The sequence below is a fragment of the Mustela lutreola genome, chromosome 1 (assembly GCF_030435805.1).
Source record: "Mustela lutreola isolate mMusLut2 chromosome 1, mMusLut2.pri, whole genome shotgun sequence".
NCBI classification, from domain to species: Eukaryota; Metazoa; Chordata; class Mammalia; order Carnivora; family Mustelidae; genus Mustela; species Mustela lutreola.
In genome coordinates this window covers 102,993,910-103,014,621 of record NC_081290.1, presented here as the reverse complement: position 1 = coordinate 103,014,621, position 20,712 = coordinate 102,993,910, and the positions used below count along the sequence as shown (strand labels likewise).

General features: G+C 37.4%; 1 protein-coding gene and 1 long non-coding RNA gene across 3 annotated transcripts in view; one reads left to right on the top strand and one right to left on the bottom strand.

Annotated features, from left to right (window-relative positions):
- Positions 1 to 20,712, top strand: part of LOC131829607 (uncharacterized) — a 198,999-nt gene that overhangs the window by 3,944 nt on the left and 174,343 nt on the right. The gene's annotated exons all lie outside the window — the stretch shown is intronic.
- Positions 3,484 to 20,712, bottom strand: part of TBCK (TBC1 domain containing kinase) — a 211,745-nt gene continuing 194,516 nt past the window's right edge. For both annotated transcript variants that reach the window (XM_059171534.1, XM_059171529.1), the window contains exon 26: positions 3,484 to 5,209. In XM_059171534.1, the coding sequence (XP_059027517.1) occupies positions 5,099 to 5,209 (111 nt within the window). In that variant the 3' untranslated portion in view covers positions 3,484 to 5,098. The remainder of the gene's footprint in view (positions 5,210 to 20,712) is intronic.

Here is a 20,712-nt window from a genome sequence, read left to right as displayed (position 1 = left end):
CTGGATTGCAAAACCTAAAATTTGTGTGTGAGCAAATGCTAGTGTCGGAGACACTGAAGGTTTGTAACACTTCTCCATTATTTCGCCACGTAAAATCTAAGGTGGTAGTTGTGAAGGGTATTTGATCTTGAGATTGAACACTCAAACAAAAACGTAAAAATCTGTCATAAATATTCTTGTTCGTTTCCACGCTTTGGCTTCATGAATGTTTACCAAGGAAAATGAATTATTTGGCTAACATTAGGCATATAGGGAGCCATCACACATACCCCTGAGGACTGTTTGTGACTCTGAAATAGTACAACATCCACCAACTCCATAGCACTCAAGGCAGCCATCCCATCTATTCAGAGTGGGTTTTACCAGATGAAACTACTGCAAAAGATCTTTTAGAGAGGCTGTACCATACTTTTGATATTAATCTGCAAAGAAGTACAAATGACCCTTGAACACCATAAGTTTGAACTCTGCAGGTCCACTGACATGTGGATTTTTTTCAGTAACTACTGTATAGTACTATAAGTGCATTTTCTCTTCCTTATGATTTCCTTGATGTTTTCTTTTCTCTAGCTTGCATTATTATAACAATACAACATTTAATACATATAATATACAAAACATGTGTTACTTGATTGTTATTGGTAGGGCTTATGGTCAATGGCAGGCAGTCACAGTTATAACAGAATTTTTGACTGTGTAGGGATTGGTGCCTCTAACCCCTATGTTGTTCAAGGGTCCACTGTATTTTTATGGAACTATTTGGAGGAGGAATCAAAGATCTAGTACTATCTATGCTTTCCAAAAGTTTGATTTAATGTATTGTTCTCATTTTTCTTTTTCTTTTTTAAAGATTTTTTAATATATTTATTTGGCAGAGAGCAAGAGACACAGTGGGAGAGGGAACACAAGTAAGGGGAGTGGGAGAGGGAGAAGCAGACTCACCACTGAGCAGGCAGCCCCATGCAGGGCTCGATCGCAGGACCCTGGGATCATGACCTGCGCTGAAGGCAGACCCTTAACAACTGAGCCACCCAGGTGCCCCATGTTCTCATTTTTAAACAGTCAGATGAACACATGCCTTAAAACCTGTTCTAATTTACTTATCATTTCCTTTCCGCTGAACACCTCCTTCTGTCTACAATAGATTTGTCTTTCTTCACTCAGAATACCAGGACAATCTCTCCTGTACCTTCCTTGATTTGGTGGGGTTATTTCTAGTCATTTCATGGAACGAAGAGTTCTTTGAGACTGTCACTGTGTAAGGTAGTGATACAAACTCCCCACCAGAAGGCCCAAAGCTGTGTCTTTTAACCCTATGTGCATGTTAAAACCACAGTTCCCAGGGCCTATATTGATATCGGATATTCCATGGTCCTGGCAGTGTTTCAGTTCCTCTTCGGATCTGACATCAAGAAATTGATTTCTTACAAATTTGATTAAGTATTAAGACATTTTTAAATTAGCATTTTTATGCTTTGGGAAGGGGATGCAATTAGGTCAGTTTACTTTGTTGTTGGAAAATATTTGTTCCAACTGATAGGATTATAGAAATTTAGAGCTAAGTAGAACATTAGAGATTTTTTCTTCACTCAGTGAATTAAGATTTTGATTTATTTATAAATCACCAGGTACCAGATAAGTTGGCATTTGATAAAAATTACATTTTTTCCCCTATCCTTTAGATTCTAAAATCCCTAAGTAAGAGATCCAATTCAGTTTTATACTTAACAAACATCTCCAGTGTAGTGGGTTGTTGAATACAAAAAGAAGTATAAATTATGATCTTTGACCTCAAGAAGCTCATATGTTAATATGGGTCTCAAATGTGAACAGATAATTGCAAAATGATGTAATACATCTATTATTAGAAGTATGAATGGAATGCTTTGGTAGTTGAGGCTATTGTTTATTTATTTATTTTGAAGATTTTATTTATTTATTTGACAGACAGAGATCACAAGTAGGCAGAGAGGAAGACAGAGAGAGGAGGAAGCAGGCCCCCTGCTGAGCCGAGAGCCTGATGAGGGGCTCGATGAGGGGCTCAATCCCAGGACCCTGGGATCATGACCTGAGCCGAAGGCAGAGGCTTTAACCCACCAAGCCACCCAGGCGCCCCAGTAGTTGAGGCTTTTAATGCATCATGGGGAAGACTGAGATGACTGGAGATGCTACTGGTGCTGGAGTATAAAGGATTTATAAGTGTGTGTGTGTGTGTGTGTGTGTGTGTGTGTGTATGTGTGTGTATCTGTTAGGCTGGTGGCGGTAGTAAGGGCATTCCAGATAGACTGCTAATGCCAGAAACAAACAGTGCTGATAGTGATAATGTAGGAGTCAATGATGTATTCCCAAGGACTTCTACTGTCATGAGTTGTATAGGTTTAGTGCAACAAACACTTGTCAAGGTTAACTTTGTTCAAACTATCTGCCACCAACTACCATAACCATCATGTAAACATGGCACTGATTGTGTACTCTTTCTTATTTTACTGTTGAGAATATTAAATCTTCATAATTTGAATGGTTAAAAAACTCATTTAAAAAAGTAAGCCTAAATATATTAAATTTTAAGAAAGATCAAATGCAAAATTCTGATGGAGGTCGGCTACTATTATCTTCTCACGCAGCTCTCCCCAATACCCAGTTCTTCATCTTCCCCTACTGCCGTACCAATCCATTCAAATCAAATCTTAACCCCTCATCCTCCTCTGCTTTCTCAGTAAGGCAAACTTAAAACTCAGAACCACTTGTTTCAAGTGATCATCAATGCTGTATTAGGACTATGAAGTCAGATAAGTAACCAAAGGTTAAAGGAAAGTACAGGAGGACTTAATATTTTTCTGATCATGGCAGATGATGACCTCAAAATACTATTAGGGAAACAGTGGTAAAATTTTCTTATTATTCTCACAATTTTTCCTTGTATATTATTTAGGGGTCACAGAATGCTATAATTACTAGTTATGTCACTGTCTTGTAGCTAATAGATCTTTGAAACATATCTGGTGAATGACTAAATATAATTCAATTAAGCAAAACAAATAAGATGACACAGCCTCTGGGACAGCTTGAAGTCCACATGCAAGAATGAGTTTGGATACTTAACTCACGTCATATGTAAACATATAAATCAAAGACCTTAGGAGGGATTAATGGGGAATGACTGCTAATAATTATAGGATTCTTTTTTTGGAGAATAAAAATGTTCTGGAATTAGATAGTAGTGATGATTGCACTATTTTCTGAATATACTAAAAACCACTGAGTTGTGTGTTTTAAAAGGATAATTTTTTTTTTTTTTTAAGATTTTATTAATTTATTTGACAGAGAGAAAGATCACAAGTAGGCGGAGAGTCAGGCAGAGAGAGAGGAGGAAGCAGGCTCCCGCCGAGCAAAGAGCCCAATGCGGGGCTCGATCCCAGGACACTGAGATCATGACCCGAGCCGAAGGCAGCGGCTCAATCCACTGAGCCACCCAGGCGCCCCTAAAAGGATAAATTTTATGGTATGTAATTTGTATCTCAATAAAAAAGTAGATGCAAAAAACCAAAACAAATAGCAACAATAAAACCATAGCCAGCTAGTTGAATTGAGGCTCTTATTGAAATGTTCTACACCTCTGTAGTTCCTAACACTGAAGAGAAATATAAGTTAAAGAAGAAAACAACAATAACAACATCACTGTTCAGTTAAAATCGAAGATAACCAAGAAAGGTAATATAGTCCAATAATTCTAAGATACGTTATCTTTTCACATTTCTGAAATGGGAATGCATCTTATAATTGATGGTATGTCCAGTTGATTTGGTTGCATTGTTGTGATATGTGTTAGATTCAATGAAGTAGAGTACTTACTGTTTAGAATAATGCAGAGGCTGCTAGTTATCCCACAATATGTGTTCTACTCTTCCCACACAGTAATAATAAATTTTAATAATCTTAATAATAATGTTTCAAGAACTTTCTAAATAATTAAAACTTAAAAAAAAATAAAATTTTTACCTGGGTAAATGACCTCCCAGCCAAAGATTATATTTCGTTTTCCTTATAGTTAGGTGTGGCCACATGTCTAAGTTCTGGCCGATGGGCATAAGCAGAAGTAACGTGCAACTTTTGGTTTGTGCCCTTAAAGAGGCACAAAGAGCATTAAAGAGCATTTTCTTCCTTCTCTCCTTTCTTATTTGCTCCCTCCCTATTTCTTTCTCCCCCTCCACCTCTCCCTCCTCCTTGGTTCCCACCCTTCTAATGGCACAAATGGTGTGAGCTGAGCAGCCATCTTGATCCATGAGCTAGAAACCATGTATTGAGGGTGATAAAGCAATGTGAAGATACTTTAGTTCTTGATGATTATGAAAACAGCATACTAGCTCTAGACCTATTATGCAGCCTTTTATGTGAGAAATACAGTTCTAGTTTGTGCAAAGCACTCTTATTTTGGATTTCTCTGCCACAGGAGCTGAACAAATGTTCTAATGTGAATGGTTTCTGACTTTCATTTCCCTGAAAGTAAATTATTATTACTTTTTTCAGTGGGCTAAATTCTTCTAAACAAACCACACACACACACACACACACACACACACACACACACACACACACACGATCTGTCTGGACCAAAAATGAGTCGCCAAATAGAGCATTTACTTATAAGGAATATATTGTGAATAGCTTTTTACTTTTCACTATCATGGAAAGATTATTCCAACCCCCATTCAGTCTATGTTTCTAAACAATACCTTTGTTAGGACTGTCTGGTCAGTGCAGTTGGAGACAACTTTTCAGTGCAATTGAGATTTCTTGATAATGCTAAATCTGCCTTGTCAGCTGAATTCCTCTGGCTTTGTGTTGCACTGTGGTAAAAATACATGATCAGATTTCACTGTTAAGGACATTCTTTCAGCAATACATGTACAGTCAAGTTTGTGCCTGGATAGCTGAACATGTGAGTTATGAGATTTAAAAAAAATGTTTTGTGATAAAACTTTATGGAAATGCAACAATCTGGAAGTCTAGCTCTGTCTTCGAGTAGCGAGGTGATGAAGAGTTGGGCAGTTGGGAGCTGATATCACTCTGTCCTTTTCATAGTCACAGTCTTAGTTCTTCATATTTGAGGAGATGGGACAGTGAGGAGGCCTGTTGGCTTGATCTTATTAATGCCACCATCTAGAATGCAGATTCTTGGATATTTCATCTTCACAAGATGTGCTGCAAACTGAAAAAAAAAGGGGGGGAGGCAAATTTATAGAGGATATACAAAATCTGTATTTCTCCAATCCCATTTTTTTCCCCTCAAGCTGTGAAAGATAAAACTTCTTTAATAATACTATTACTATCATTGTTATATCAGTGAATCACTATTTTGAGTTTTCAATATTAATCAAATCAAATTTAACATGTTGACAGGACCTTTACACTATAGAATAAATGTGTCTCTTTAGTTCTCTTTTACGCTTGTTGGAAGAGGCAATAAATATACATGGTATGTATAATTTTTGAATATATATTATATATAATATTTTATAATATATGACATTTGAATGTACTAGTCAAACAGTACAAAAAGTATACAGTGAGATGTAAATTCCTCCTACCTCTCCTCTCAGTTTCCCTCTCCAGAGGTCATTACAATTTTTCATGTATCTTTCCAGTGATAGTTAAAACATTCTCAAATCTATATTGAACAATTTTTGATACTACTGTCCCCTTATTAATTGTTGCAATTCTCCTGTAATGTCCCATAAAGGGCCATAAACTTGCTGTAACATGTTCCTGGAGCAACCATAATGAACAGTTTGAGACCATAAACTTGGAATGAATTTGAAGGATTCCAAGAGGTCATCCAAGGACATCCAAGAGGTTTTCTGGATGGTTAGCAAAATAGGACTTTGAAAGGTTAACAAGACATACATATATCTTCCTGACTTGGCCCATGTCTACCTATCTAGGATCATTGGTTATCTTTCTCCACTCCTTTGACCTTATGATAAAGCAGTCCTGAACTGCTTGTCAATCCCAACATAAATGAGGTCACTTTAGGATGCAGAGCATTTTGGTTGTGCAGGCTGCCCTTTGTTGGGAACATGTACTATTTCCCACCAGCTCCTGGATAGCCTTTAGTTCCTTCTCAAAAGCCCCCCCCCCCCCACCACCACCACTATCCCCATCTGCCTAATTTCTATTTATTTCCCTACTCATGCAATTTCTTCCCTACATGCCAAGTCTCCATTACAAACCTCTCTTCTTAGCCCCTAAAATTCCTTGGGCAAATCTCTGTCTTTTGCTTACCATGCTTATTTAAATTTAAGAGCCTGCTTTCCTAGGACAGTGAGACTGTTCTCTTTCTTTTTATCCCTAGTGCCTGGTACATGACAGGGGCTCAATATATGCTTGTTGGACTGAACTAAACCAAGACATAGGACATATAACCTGGGACAAAAGGATGAAGGAAAGAAGGGTTTTCTTGGACTCTGGCATTCTATTTCTACTCCCTTCCCTTGGGGGTGTTTGTTCTCTTCCTTCTCCTTGGGTACTTGCGCCCTTAAGTTCTTTTCAATTACTTTGTTAAACTCTATCTCCGGTCCCTCCAGAAAAATGAATACCTGCTGATACTGCTATTGGGAGTGGGTGAAGCTTAACAGCTGGTGAAGTCTCAAGCAAGCAGTCTACACTGCTTGGTTCAAAAGCTGAATGTTTCACTCAGGATAAGTTCAAGGCCTCAACCCCAGGGATTCTGCTTTATTGATCTAGGCTCAAGAAAGTGTTTTTTATTGTGGTGGTGGTAGTTGTTATAAACAAACACCACTAGATGATATTAAAGTGGGAAGTCTGAGGACAGTATTTTGGAACATACCACGTAGAGCCAACAAGATAAAGGTATCAGTAACTACATGCAAATAGACATTGCTGGACTGGGGTCTTTAACAATCCTCAAAACAACTCACAGAAGTAGACCTTAATACTGCTGACCCCACTGATCTTTTCCATCATTCTCTGCAGTGCCTTAATAGATTCAATGGCCATTTACATTTCAGAGCCAATACTCTTTTAGCCACCTGGAAGTATCTTTAATAGTAATCAGTGTTGAAGAAAGACAGTGCATCTGTATTTCAAAAGCTATCAAGTGTGATAGACTATTACTGTGAACTGGTCTCCATGCTGTTCTTGCTTGTTTCTTTGAACCTCAGTCCTTAACAGCAGAGGAGCTAGATTCATCTGCTCTGAGTCAAGCGCAGGCAGCACAGCCCCTGGTACCATATGATTACTGAAACATCTTTGCTTCATTCTCCCACATGTAGCAGTACAATTAACGCAGAAGCCGGAACTCTGAGATAAACTACCGTTATTGAAAAAAATCTTGTGGATAAGCAGTCTTAGCATTGAATACTTCAAAACACTGTAGAAGTCAGAAAGCAAGGAAGGAAGGACTTCCTACTGTACATTTAAGTTAATCTCTCTGACACTATGCTGTAGAGCTAGAAAGAGTTCCCATGATTATTTTAAGGAGGGAAATAACAACTAGTCTGCCATTGAGCTGGAAATGGTGAAGGCAAAGCAGGCAGAAGAGAGCACTTTGGAACAATTGCTATGTGGGAGGTCTAAGAAGAAAAGTAGAAGCAGAATACAAGGAGATGGCAAATGTTTTGGTGCCTTGAAAAGCAAGGCTGTGCTTAAGTAAAGACAAAGAGCCAATGTTGAGTTTTCAGTTTAGGATTTTGAGTTCTGCTCTGCTTGTGGTTGCAAGTACTCATGTTAAATAGGAGGTCTAACAGTGAAGGCATGACTGGATCTTTTCCACTCCTACCATGGCAGCATTTCCACTCCTACCATGGCAGCATTTCCTCTTCATTCATTCATTCACTGATCAAACATTTTAGTGAGTACTTACTGAGTACCATGCACTGTTCCAGTTTTTTCAGTGCTTATAGATCAGTGGAGGAGATAGGAACAAATAACCTCAAGTAGTAGGTGATTATACAAGTAGAAGTTTGGGGTACCTCTGAACTTAACAGGGGTTAAAGGAAGCTGTTCCTCCCTCCCATCCCTCTTTTATTGACTCCTGAAGGGAGTGGGAACTCAGATGCGATAGCTACAGTTGTGTTCTCTGTGGCTATAGCCTGACAGGTTAGGGAGGGAGGAAAGGGCTGTGAATGTCCGGCGTGGTTTCCATGTGAAAAAAGCCACACCACTCATGGAGAAGACAGGTGGTGGAGCACAGGAGAACCAGGCACAGAGAGTTCTGGGTTTCATCCATCTTTCACTCTTCATCTGGCAGGGCTTTGGCAGCTTTAGGGTGTTAACATACAGGGTACTGGACTTTGGTGATTAAGAATCTAGAGTAGGGGCACCTGGGTGGCTCAGTGGGGTAAAGCCTCTGCCTTTGGCTCAGGCCATGATCTCAGAGTCCTGGGATCGAGACCCACATCGGGCTCTCTGCTCAGCAGGGAGCCTGCTTCCCCCTCTCTCTCTGCCTACCTCTCTGCCTACTTGTGATCTCTCTCTCTCTGTCAAATAAATAAATAAAATCTCTTAAAAAAAAAAAAAGAATCTAGAGTAGCCTGCAGCTGCAGCTTTGGGAGAGGCCAGACTTCAAACAGAAGTCACAAACCTAGACTCACTGAGCAATATCCTTGGCAGAAGTGGCAGGATGTCATATTGGACCAGTGGTTTTTGGATCTGTCAGACTCATCTGGGTGCTTTTTTAGTCAACAATGATACCCAGACCCACTCCAGATCAGTAATAAGTAGAATTTTTTCTGGCTATCGCCCCAACATCAGGTTCTTTATCTGCTTATTTTGAAGTTTCCTGGGTTATTCTATTGTGTAGCCAGCATTGAGAATAATTTTATTAGATAATGGGATTCATTTGCTGGTGAGGTTTGTCTGAGACCTCAAGATGCAATTTTAGTAAGTATAGTCCCATGTGGAGAGCAAGTCACCTTGCGCTAAAGAGGCTGGCATGTTTGGATGGCTGGAATTTGTGAGACCAAGTCCTACGTGTAAAGAATGGGGTTCTTCCAACTGCACAACCAGCTGAGATCTATAGGTCAACATCCCATGTGGAGCTGGCAGGATCTGATATTTGGTGGGATAGGATTTTGGGACTCAGAGATGGCAGGGACAGCTGCATTTCTTGTGGGAAGTACTCCCATGTGGAAAAGGCAAAGCTCTTGCATTTTTGTCATTCCTCTGGTTAGGAGAATCTGGTTGTTCTTTTCATTTCTAGGGCTTAGGTAGACACACCTCAAAAGAGCACTGTCTGAAAGTGGCAGGCTCTTGTAGGTGGCGCTCCTTTTTGTTTTTCTCTTTCATCTTAACTTGGATTAAGAGGCTGGCATGTTTGCCCAGTGGAAGTCAAGATCTGTTATAGGAGGAGAATGAGTGGAGGAAAGGGATATTTTGATCTGCCACAGAGTGGTATAGCATAACTAAGGCCAAGAAATTAAGGCTGAGTATGGGTAAGATTTAAGAGAAGCAGAGAACAGGATCATGTTGTTTCTCACTGGGTGTCCTGGGTCACAGGCTTGGGTAGAATCCACAGGCAGCTAAGAAAATTTGGCTTCTGCAAGATTCTGAAAGGAGCACATTGCAGGACAATTAGATTTTTTGATGGGAAACTTTTGGCCTCGTGAGTTTTAAGTTTGTTTTGGGAACTGGACAATTACCATGAACTAACTAACAGTCTGGTGAAGCTCAAACGGAGGTCCTTTTCTCTCTTCCATTTTATTTGTCCATTCCTTTCCCTCCAAATATTGCTAAACTTGGGACATGGATATATTACTTTTGGTTGGGCATAGAACTGAATAAGGGAACTGGCAAATTATCCTGTAATGAATAGCTGTAGTAATTTTATTTTCTTGGTTTTATGGTTGTGAGGCTGATGTTGTATTAGTCCTACGTATCCTCTTCAGCAATTCTGAAAATATGGTGTCCATTTAATACCTCTGGTACTATATTTCTGGTTGGTACGGGACTGGTACTCACAAATTATGTACCTATTTCTAAGTTTGGCTGGACAACTCTGTAAGTGTGGGATGAGGTAAGATGAGAAACAGAATATGGGATTATTTCCAAATCTAGAGTACAGTGTGGCCTTGGGTTAAAAATAACCCAAGTGCTGTCTTGTCCTGATTATTTTAAAAATTCTGAGGTCATTAATAAATTCTGAGGTCTTGATCACTTGAAGGGGTCATCTCAGTGCTCCCAGTTAGAAACATGAGAGCTGTGACAAGGAGTACTAGGAAAAGTTAAGAATGATTTACCTAATATGCCACTGATCTTTTCCCTGGATTATACAGTCAAGTATAATTTTGAAATGTCATTTTTGTTTCAGTCCTTGTGTTCTTTCCATAACTGAGATAAGTGTTCCATCTTCTGCTAGTCTCTGTATTTAGATATTTTATAATTAACACACTAATGTTTATTTTCCTTAAAGTACTACATAAGTTTACCTTCTTAAATAAGTTACTTAAGGGAGCCCTTGTATGCATTTAGTAGGAATGTATATTGGTTTGGCCATTATGGAAAACAGTGTGGAGATTCTTTAAAAAACTAAAAATAGAACAACTATATGATCCAGCAATCCAACTTCTAAGTATGTACCTAAAGGAAATGAAATCTGGATTTTGGTATCTATACTCCCAAGTTCATTGCAAAACTAGTCACAGTAGTCAAGATAAGGAAATAACCTATGCCCATTGATGGATAATGGATACACACACATGAACACACATGGGAATATTATTGAGCCATAAAAAAGAAACTCCTGCCATTTGGGATATCAAGGGTATAGCTAGAGAACATTATGCTATATGATATAAACCAGACACATAAGGACAAATACTGCATGATTTTGCTGATATGTGGAATCAAAAATAGTCAGAGTCATAGAAGCAGAGAGTAGAATGGTGGTTGCTAGGGGTGAAGGGGTTTGAGAGAGGAGATGGACAGATGTTGGCCAAAGGGTACAAAGGCCCAGTTATGCAAGATGAAGTCCTAGGGACCTAAAGTACAACATGGCAATTACAGTTACAAGTATAATAATACTATATTGTTTGCTGAAAATTTGCTAAGAAGAAAAAGAAAGAAAATGCTGATTATGTGAGGTGATGACATGTTAATTTGTTTGATTGTGGTGATTATTTTATAATGCATACATATACCAAAACATCAAGTTGTATACTTTTAATATATATATAATTCCTATGTATCAGTTATATCTCATTAATGCTGAAAAGAGAGTACTAAATAAGGTGCATAACTGGTTTTCATAGTAATAACATCCAATAACAACTAAGCAGTAATTACACTCTCATTTGACTCACAGAAGTAAAGTCCGCAGCAGAGCAAAAGCAAGAAGGTGAACATAAGGTCAGCAATCATCTTACACCTTACCATAGGCACTTGTGACAAGCAAGGAACAGAACTGTTAACTCCAGGGTATTAATGTACAATGTTATATACTGTAAAATGGTTATTTATGCAATAAGGAAAAAATGGGAGAATGTATATAAACAGCCAATATAAGGCCTAGGATTTATTCATTAAATTTTATTAAATCCATGTTTGTTTTGTTAAGGATAGCTATCCTAATGGTGTCTGGGATATCCACAATCCATACTATGTTGTATATAAGACTGTATCTTAAAAAAACATTTTTAATAGTTTGTGTTGTATAAGTAAATATATAAATAATTGTAGTTTTTTTCTAAATAGTTGTAGTTTTAATTTTCTGTTGCCTATATAGTTTCTATCTCTATCTTATGTCTCCCCATTCTCTCTTTACCTTTTTTTATTAAAAAAATTCAAAAATATATATATATAAATAGACAAGAATGGTATAATGAGCCCCTATGTACCCAAAACCCAGTTTCAGTAATTACAGCTCAGATAATTTATTTCATTTGCTCCTTCCATTCACTCCTCTTGACTACAACCATTATTTTGAGGTAAATCTCATATATCATTTTGTACATTCATATGTATCCTTGAAACAAAAATACTTAAAAATATAACCACAGTATCATTATACATCTAGAAAATATTAACAAGAATCCTTTGATTTAGTAAGTATTTACATTTCCAATTGCTTGATAAATGTCATCTTTGCATTCATCCATCCATCCATCTATCCACCCATCCCCCCCCATGCCCCACTTATCTATATTTACAATCCGTTTATTTGCATCAGGATCCAAACAAGGTTCATACATTATGACTGAAGTATGGCTTTTAAGTTTCCTGTAATCTATACATTTGTTTTATCTCTTCATTTCTTTGCAGAAAGCCTATTCTCTCTTGAATCTACTCCAAGATTTTTGTCTCCATCACTCCCCTAAAATACTCTTAGAAAGGTCAGCAACAATCTCCACTTTGTCACACTGGCAAATCCAGTTTTTAAGACTCACCTTGAATCTTACGTTACCCATCAGCATCATCTGACATATTTAATTATACCTTCCTCTTTTCAAAATTCTCAGCTCAGGTCATGATCTCAGGTCAGTGAGATCAAGTCCTGAGTTGGGCTCTGTGCTTAGCAGTGAGTCTGCTTAAGATTCTCTCTCTCTCCCTCTTCATTCCCCCCAACCCCACTCACTAGTGCGCTCTCTCTCTCTCCCTCAAATAAATAAACAAATCTTTAAAAACAACTTTCTGAAGGCCGGTGGTGCACATGTCAAATGGTGTTTTCCTTTCTTCCCCTTCCATCTTCCTTTGGTCTCTTGTTTTCTTTGTTGATCTCTTCTACCGATCATGTGCACTAAAGCAATTTTTTAAAAAAAATTATAAGCTAGTTTATAATGGAGACAATGGATTTTTACAATTTCCTGAAATAAATTTTAGTTATATCTTTTAATGGTCTTTTGACAGTCTGTTCTTGAGCCCATGAGCTGGAATTTGTCTTCTATTCTGGAATGATGCATTTATAAGCTATTATATTTAATTATAAGAAAGAAAACTCTACTTTTTTCTGTATTGTAAAATACTAAGTGCTTATTTCATAAGTAGAAGGATTCTATGTGTTTACACAACCTGTTTTAATTCTCCAAATTCTAGTCTAAACCTCTAAATCCTCGATTGATGTTTTAGTCCTCATTTCCTATTAGCACTTTAAACTCAGTATGTCCAAAATTCATCAGACTCCCTCCAAATCGACTTTCTCTTCCTAATCTCTATTAAAGGTATCAGCAACCTCCCCAAAAACGCAATCTGGAAATTTTAAAGTTATCTTTGACTTAAAAAAAAAAAAAAAACTTTTTTAAAAGTTTAAATTCAATTAGCCAAGGTATATTTTTGACTTTTGACTTTGGCTCCATGTTCATTTAGGTATAAAGCTGTGTCAGTTCTCTCTGAGATTGTCTTGGATTCATTCCTTCTTTTCCATTCCTCTGCTCCTACTCCATTTTAGATCCTAATTACTCTTGGATTAGTTCCTAACTGGTTCTTGTGCTTTTAGTTTTTTCCTTTTCCATTTGCTTGGCACTCTGCTGCCTACACAGAGCAATATGGAGGCCCTCAGGAAATCCTGAGACCCTAACACTATTGTATAGAGATGTTTTCCTTCCTGAGGGGGATTGCCATTAAGCAAGGTGACTCAAGATCTATGGATCCTTTCCAAGGAATATCTTGCTTCTCTATAGTCAGGAAGGACAACATATAGTACCCAAAAAGTCCTTACTGAAAATTTCATTTTGATAATATTAAGTCTAAAATTTCTTTATATTTTAAGGACAAAAGAAATTCTTCATTTTAGATTTATGCTTATTTACTCATTTTATAAATACATGCATTTATTAACACGTAAGTTAAAGATTAATGAGAAGATTGTCTCTTAGTGTCCTGAATAAAGTAAGAAAAGATAGTGACAGAATGTTACCAGATGCCTTGAATCACATGACAAAAACAGTGAGGCCATTTCCCCAATGTCCTTTTGAAAGTTGCAGGACTTTGGCTATCAATCTCAGACAAACTCTGATTTCCTTTTCTCAGATCCATGAGAGCTTTGCTAAGAGGGGGCTTACAAACTATTTAGACAGCAGGAGATTGCAAGCTTGAGACAAGATTGGTAAAAAGGTAGAAACTGGGAAGAACCTAGCATTGGAATAGACTGGGAATACAGAGAGAGTGAAATTCTTTGACTGGTCTCTGGTTTTTGGTGTTTAAAAATTTCTATTTTATTGGGATCAAGGGCAAAGGAGAGGGAAGACACTAAAAGTAATTTGCCAAATGACTTTCTAAAATGCAGCTTAGTATTACTTTCCTTCTTAAAAACCTTTAAAAGTGCCTATTACATGTAAACTCTTTAGTATAGCATTCAAGGCCATCTACTTCCAGACTCTTCTAGCTTTCCAGCTTGTCTGTAGCTAGAATGCTCTTCAAAGAAGCTCTGTGCTTTCACATCAGCATGTGCTATTTCCTTTGCCTGGAATGTTCCTTCCTGAGCATGGCCCTCCTCCCAACATTTCCTTACTGAAATTCTACTCATAATTCAAGGTCTGTTATATCTTCTCCATGAAGATTTAGAGACCCTTCATTTAACTGGAAGAAATTTCTTCCTTCTCATTGATTTTCTAGAACTTTAATTATAAACTTCACATAGCACATACTACATTCTGCTTTGAGTTTTAATTGGTTGTGCACACGTCTTATCTTTCTAACTAGATTGTAAGTTTTTTGAGGGCAAAGGACTATGCCTTTCTCCTTTCTGTTTTCTCATAATAGTTCCATCATGTAAGCACTTAATGTTTGTTGTCTTGAATTAAACTAGTAGCTGATATTAGTATTTTTTCTTTTGTCTTTCTCTTTTCACTGATTTCTACAAATGTGCAGTCTACAGCAAACTATTATTTTTCATGTGTTCATTCATTAACTTAGTCATCAATTCAAACATCAAATATTTATTGGTGCTTTCTACTTCAAAAGCACGATGCCGGGAGCCAGGGGTACAACAATGAATATATATAATCCTTGTCCTCAACGAGCTTGGAGTTTAGTTGGAGATGCAGAGAAGGGAAGAGGCAATTAAAATACCATTTGATAAATGCTATATATCAGCCATCATACATGGTTGTACAAATTGTGCATTGCATGAGAGAACCTGAAGAAGGGGTAAGTGGAGCATGAAATGTAGCCCATCCTCTCCTTTCCAAACTTTGTGCCCTTATGTGGTACTGCGCTCACTAAAGGAAGGATGGGTTCTTATCTAATGCACACGGAAATTCTATATATTATAATCGTCCCAATGTCATTACAAAACTAAAAGATATGAGCACTTGGGAAGGGTATTTAGTACAAGACCTGGAGTTAAGAAATAGTTCTTTATATAAACAGCTATTTAAGACAAATGGGAATTCCCCAGGTGAACAGAAGTGGGAAGAATGCTCCAAATACAAAAAGACAAGAGATAGGAACTACAGGTAGTTAATTATGGCTGGAATCTAAGAGGGTGAGGAAAGAGCAGTGAGGGATGAACTTGGAACACAAAGCAGAGTCCAGATCATGAAGGTCTTACAGATGGTGAGTAGGATTTGAATTTTATTCTGAAGGCAACAAAATGTCACAGAAGCATTTTGACAACGATCCGATTTACAGTTCAAAAAGCTCACCTTAGTTGTGGGGTAAAACTGGGGGAAGGGGATTGCAGTTAGAGGCATTGGAAGTTGTGGTGAGTCAGGCCTGAGCTACGGTGAACCACCGACTTAGGACAGGGGGGTAGTAGGGATGAGGGAATTCCAGACCTAGCTAGCAGGGTGGTAGGACAAATAATAATTTTCTATATAATTTGTTGTCATTTGTCAAGAATGTGAAATAACTCATCATTTCATTCAAACAGCCTGGGTGGTATGGAGAACAGTGTAGAAACTTTGTAGTTAGCACAGTTTGAATCAGGATTCTGCCACTGGTTAGCAATGGGAACTTGGGTAAATAACTCAGCATTTTTGGCCTTAGTGTCCTCACCTGTTAAATATGTAATTATAATACACTTGAATAGCATACTACCGTGTTGTTGGGAGGATTAAATTAGATAGCATATGTATAAGTGCTTGATTCATATTAAATACACTAAGCTAGTTTCCTTCTTTCCTCTCTTCCTCTTCCCCATGTTGATCCATTAATAGGAGAGTCATTTATGTCACCTCACAATTGTACAGATTTAAACTTAAACAGCATATTTGTCCCCAAATGGATTGTAAGGTAGGCTTTACAGTGTTTATGATGAACTGTTTATAATAGAGCAGAAGGTATACTAGTAACTTTTACTGTTTACTAGGTTACATATACTTTCAGCAATTAGATGAAAGCTAGGGGTCTAGTCTCTTTCAAAAAATGACACACTATTATAACATTTTATAGGTAATTTTAATTAGTTCAAAGACTTTCTAAAAGTCATGATGGACTCTTGGTTTAGAAGTTTTCCTTTATACTAATCTATTTAATTTTTAATTTATGAGAATTGATAGTGTTTATCCATATGGTAATAGGAACCTAGTGTTTATCCGTATGGTACCTGGGGTCTTCCTCTAGATTTACAGATTAGGTTTAACAATAGCTTTAATTTCAAACAAGCCCTCTTAGGAATGGCTATGTGGAACATTTTTTTGAAGTTGACAGTAAGAAAATAGGAGAAAATGTTTTTAGACACCACATAAAGTTGTTTTTTGTTTTGTTTGTTTTTGTTTTTTGAAAACAGTTCTTATTCTAACAGAAAAAAAGCATACTGACTCATATCAGACGCTAAGCCTCTTCTGATAAAATTCCACCATCTCATACCACCATATGTTAGGAGCTCTACTGAGCCTCGTGGTACATTTTCCTTTGATCTGTGATATTTGGGACCAGAATTTCAGCAACAATCATTTATCAACTTACGTTTACACTAGACAACTGAGAACAGTAAACCCATACTGTGTCTCAACCACTGGTCATATTACATACAGTATACTATGCTCTGAAAAGAATGTATACCATAAAAACTCAGATTCAAAACAGTTAGAGCTCTGATGGATCATGGCCAAGTTCCAACCTCTGTAGGTCAAGCGGGAGGGCAACTATGGTTAGTTTGTTATTCAGCTAGAACATTCCTGTGGTAAGGAGTAATTAATTAAACTGTGGAGGACAGGGTGGGTATGTAGAATAACACATACTAAGACAAGATAACTTTCATCTTGGGACAGGTCATGAATATAGGTGCCAGAGATCACAAGATTCAGATGATGACTTGGCAGTTTTTCCTAAAAACTTGAAATGAGTTCCCTCTTTTTATGTGTATTTTGCACACATAATACATCCAATGGAGATGTTTAAAAAACAAAGTCTGGTTAGGTGTCTTAGGTCTTTCTTTACTACAACTTCCACACTGCTTTTTACTTCACAAAACCTTTGAAAAGCTATGAGAACTGGGACTCTATCGGGCAGGTTGTAGCTGGGTGGTCTTTTAAAGTAAGTTATCCCCCAACATTTAATAAATGCAGAGCTATACAGAAGACGTTTCACTGTTACTTGTAAGCATCATATTATGTCTAGTGTGTTCAAGCCACATTAATATCTAAAATGTTTCCTTATAATCTGATGTAAACCCACAGACCAAAACATTTGCTGACAAGAAGGTGAAGAATAAGCCAGGAAAAATGCCAAGTTTAACGATAGCCAGTGCTTATGTGTCTAACAAGACCAAGAAAGAATTCCTTGCATATTTGAAATTCATAAAAGAAATTCACTTCCCATTCTTCACCAGAATGCTTAAGGTACAATATAAAGAGGCCTAATACATTTTCTGACTGGTAAGAGATCTCATACAAAGTGGTTTAAAATTATTATACTGATCTGAAGAACTAGGTAGATATCTGGAGCCAGAGAAGTTTACTATGGGGATAACACATACTGAATTGGCTGAAAGTGTTTTCAGAGTCACCTGGTCACCTGTGAGCACTCTTGCCATGGGCTGAGAGTGTGGAAGCCTCCCATCACTGCAGTACAGACTGACTTCCAACCTAACATTCCCAAACCAAATACCCCTGGCCTATGGGGAAGGCTGAATAAACACAACTGGACTGTTCTCTTATATAAAAATATAGCTGCAATGGCATGGTTTCCTATTACAGATCTGATTATCTGCAGTTGATAACAGATGCCGTATTATAAATTTAATTCCTACATGCCACATGTAGAAAGTATCAGGTACTCATGTTGTTCGGTCATGGAACCTTCCCAAAAGTCATCTCTCATCTATGTTTCTGAATCAACTGTTACTCAGAAATATATGTTTGACTCTTTTCTATTTTGTTTTGTTTTATTTGGCGTTGTTTTGTTTTAAAGGAAAGAATAGTATCAATAATAGTGCACATGGCTTATTATTGCCACTGGCTCTTATGTTCTCAGATGAATAATTTCTTTTTAAGATTTTATTTATTTATTTGACAGAGAGACACACAGCGAGAAAGGGAACAGCAGCAGGGGGAGTGGGAAAGGGAGAAGAAGGCTCCCTGCCGAGCAGAGAGCCCAACGTGGGGCTTGATCCCGTGACTTTGGGATCATGACCTGAGCCAAAGGCAGACACTTAACGACTGAGCCACCTAGGAGCGCCTGCTCCTGAATATTTCTTTTGATGACAAAAGAAAAGCACTGATTTTATGCCAAGAGTATACCATTTTAAGCGAAAGACAAGATGTTCCTAATATTTCCCAAAGGGTTGACAAGACCAAGTGAAATGCAAAGATTCCTTCAGTTTCTTTCTTAGATAACCTTTTGAATGTGGTGCACTGGCAGGGATAAAATTTTAGTGGTCTTATAAACACAAAATATAATCCAGTCAGGGTAATTATTTATAAAGTCTTACACATTTCAGTGACTAACACAGCAATATGAGGTTTACAGTTCTTCTTAAGAACTTTCTAAAGATAGAGAAACACTAACTTTCATTTTGTTCTGGTCCCTGTTGTTGGCCATTTTCTAGTCTGACAGTCATCACTAGCCCTAGAGTTGGATCTCACTACATTCCTGCCCCACAGGGAAGAAAAAAAGTAACCACTAACACATTAAAGCATGCGGTGGTTTAACAATGTGGTGTTAACATTCTCCTTAAATATTATAATTTACTTCTGGGAAAGAAAAATACGATGGAGATACATGAGACATTGAACTTGGGTTGGGAGTGGGGTAGTGAAATGGTTGCTGTATCAAAACAACCCATATATATTTCCTTAGGTAATATCTGTTAATGTTAAAAATAAAAATTTCCTTTAATGTGAGTAATCTGCTCAAGGATATAACAATGCTCCTTCTTGTGAGTTCATTTAATCTGTAATTTGAATGATGGATTTATCTCTGCCTCCCCCTATTGATCTGAATATATACAGATTTGTACATGAGCTCTGAGATTAATTCAGCACATGTCAGTTTCATAAGAGTTATCCTTTATGGTACTTTCTGTACAGATCATGCTGGTATGTTTTCCTTCTATGCCCAAGAAATCGAATTCAGGTTTAGCAATTGAAGATGCAGTTTCTCATGTGAGTTTTATTTTTATTTTTTATTTATTTATTTATTGATTATTTTATTTATTTATTTGACACAGAGACAGAGATCACAAGTAGGCAGAGAGAGAGGGGGAAGCAGGCTCCCCGTTGAGCAGAGAGCCTGATGTGGGGCTCGATTCCAGGACATGGAGATCATGATCTGAGCCGAAGGCAGAGGCCTAACCTACTGAGCCACCCAGGTGCCCCTCTCATGTGAGTTTTAAAAAGATGATTATTTCTTCAGTGAGATAAGAATGAGACCTTACCATCTTTCTCATTTCAAATGTTACATGAAGCCTGAATTGACTTTACACTTGTTTTGATAGAGTGGTCTTCCTACTCCCATTAACCCTACAAATACATACAGTCTGCATTTTTTTAGCTTGTCAAATTAAACTTAGTCACATAGCAGCAAGGATCAACACAAAATCTGACCCACCCTTGGAGCAGTAGTACACAACTCAGAGACTTAGGACTTTACTTAACTCACTTGAGACTGACATTCCTTGATGCTGACCTGACATTGTTCTCAGAATATCTGGATGTGCTTGATTATATAATAGCTCACTTCTTTATTTAACCTGTAAGTATAAGGTGAGTTAAAGATTAACTGACAAGTGAGATTCAGTATGACTTGGAGAAGTCCTATGTGGTACTCTAAATTAGGATAGTTGTAGTCCTCCTTTTTTGCCCTGTACAGGGGAAAGCAATGTTTTAGCTAGCTAAGAAATGTTAGATTCTAAAGGTTTCCTCGTGTTATTTAGCATGGTAGCTAGGCCAAATACAAGAGACTTATGAAGTGATAATTACAAAGAAACCAATAAATTGCTAATCAGTTGTAATTACAGGAAATAGTGAATACATAAGTAAAATGGGATCATGTATCTTCCAATTATAGTTAGTCAGGTACACAAATAAGCTATAATTCTCAGATCTATTTTGCTTTCTCCTATGTCATTTTAGACAATATATTCAAAACACTTGACCATTATAGAGTAAATCTTTCATATTTGTATTACAAAAGACACTCTGGTTCTAATTTTTAAGTCAAACAGATGATTTTAATACTGTCACACACTAGATAGGTGGCTCATTTTTTTCCTTTCTTGCAGTTGCTCAATGATATTTTGCTACTTGTTAAATTGAATATTAAGGACCCTTTTCTTTTATTGAGCTATAGTCTATTTTACTTAATATTTTTATTTGT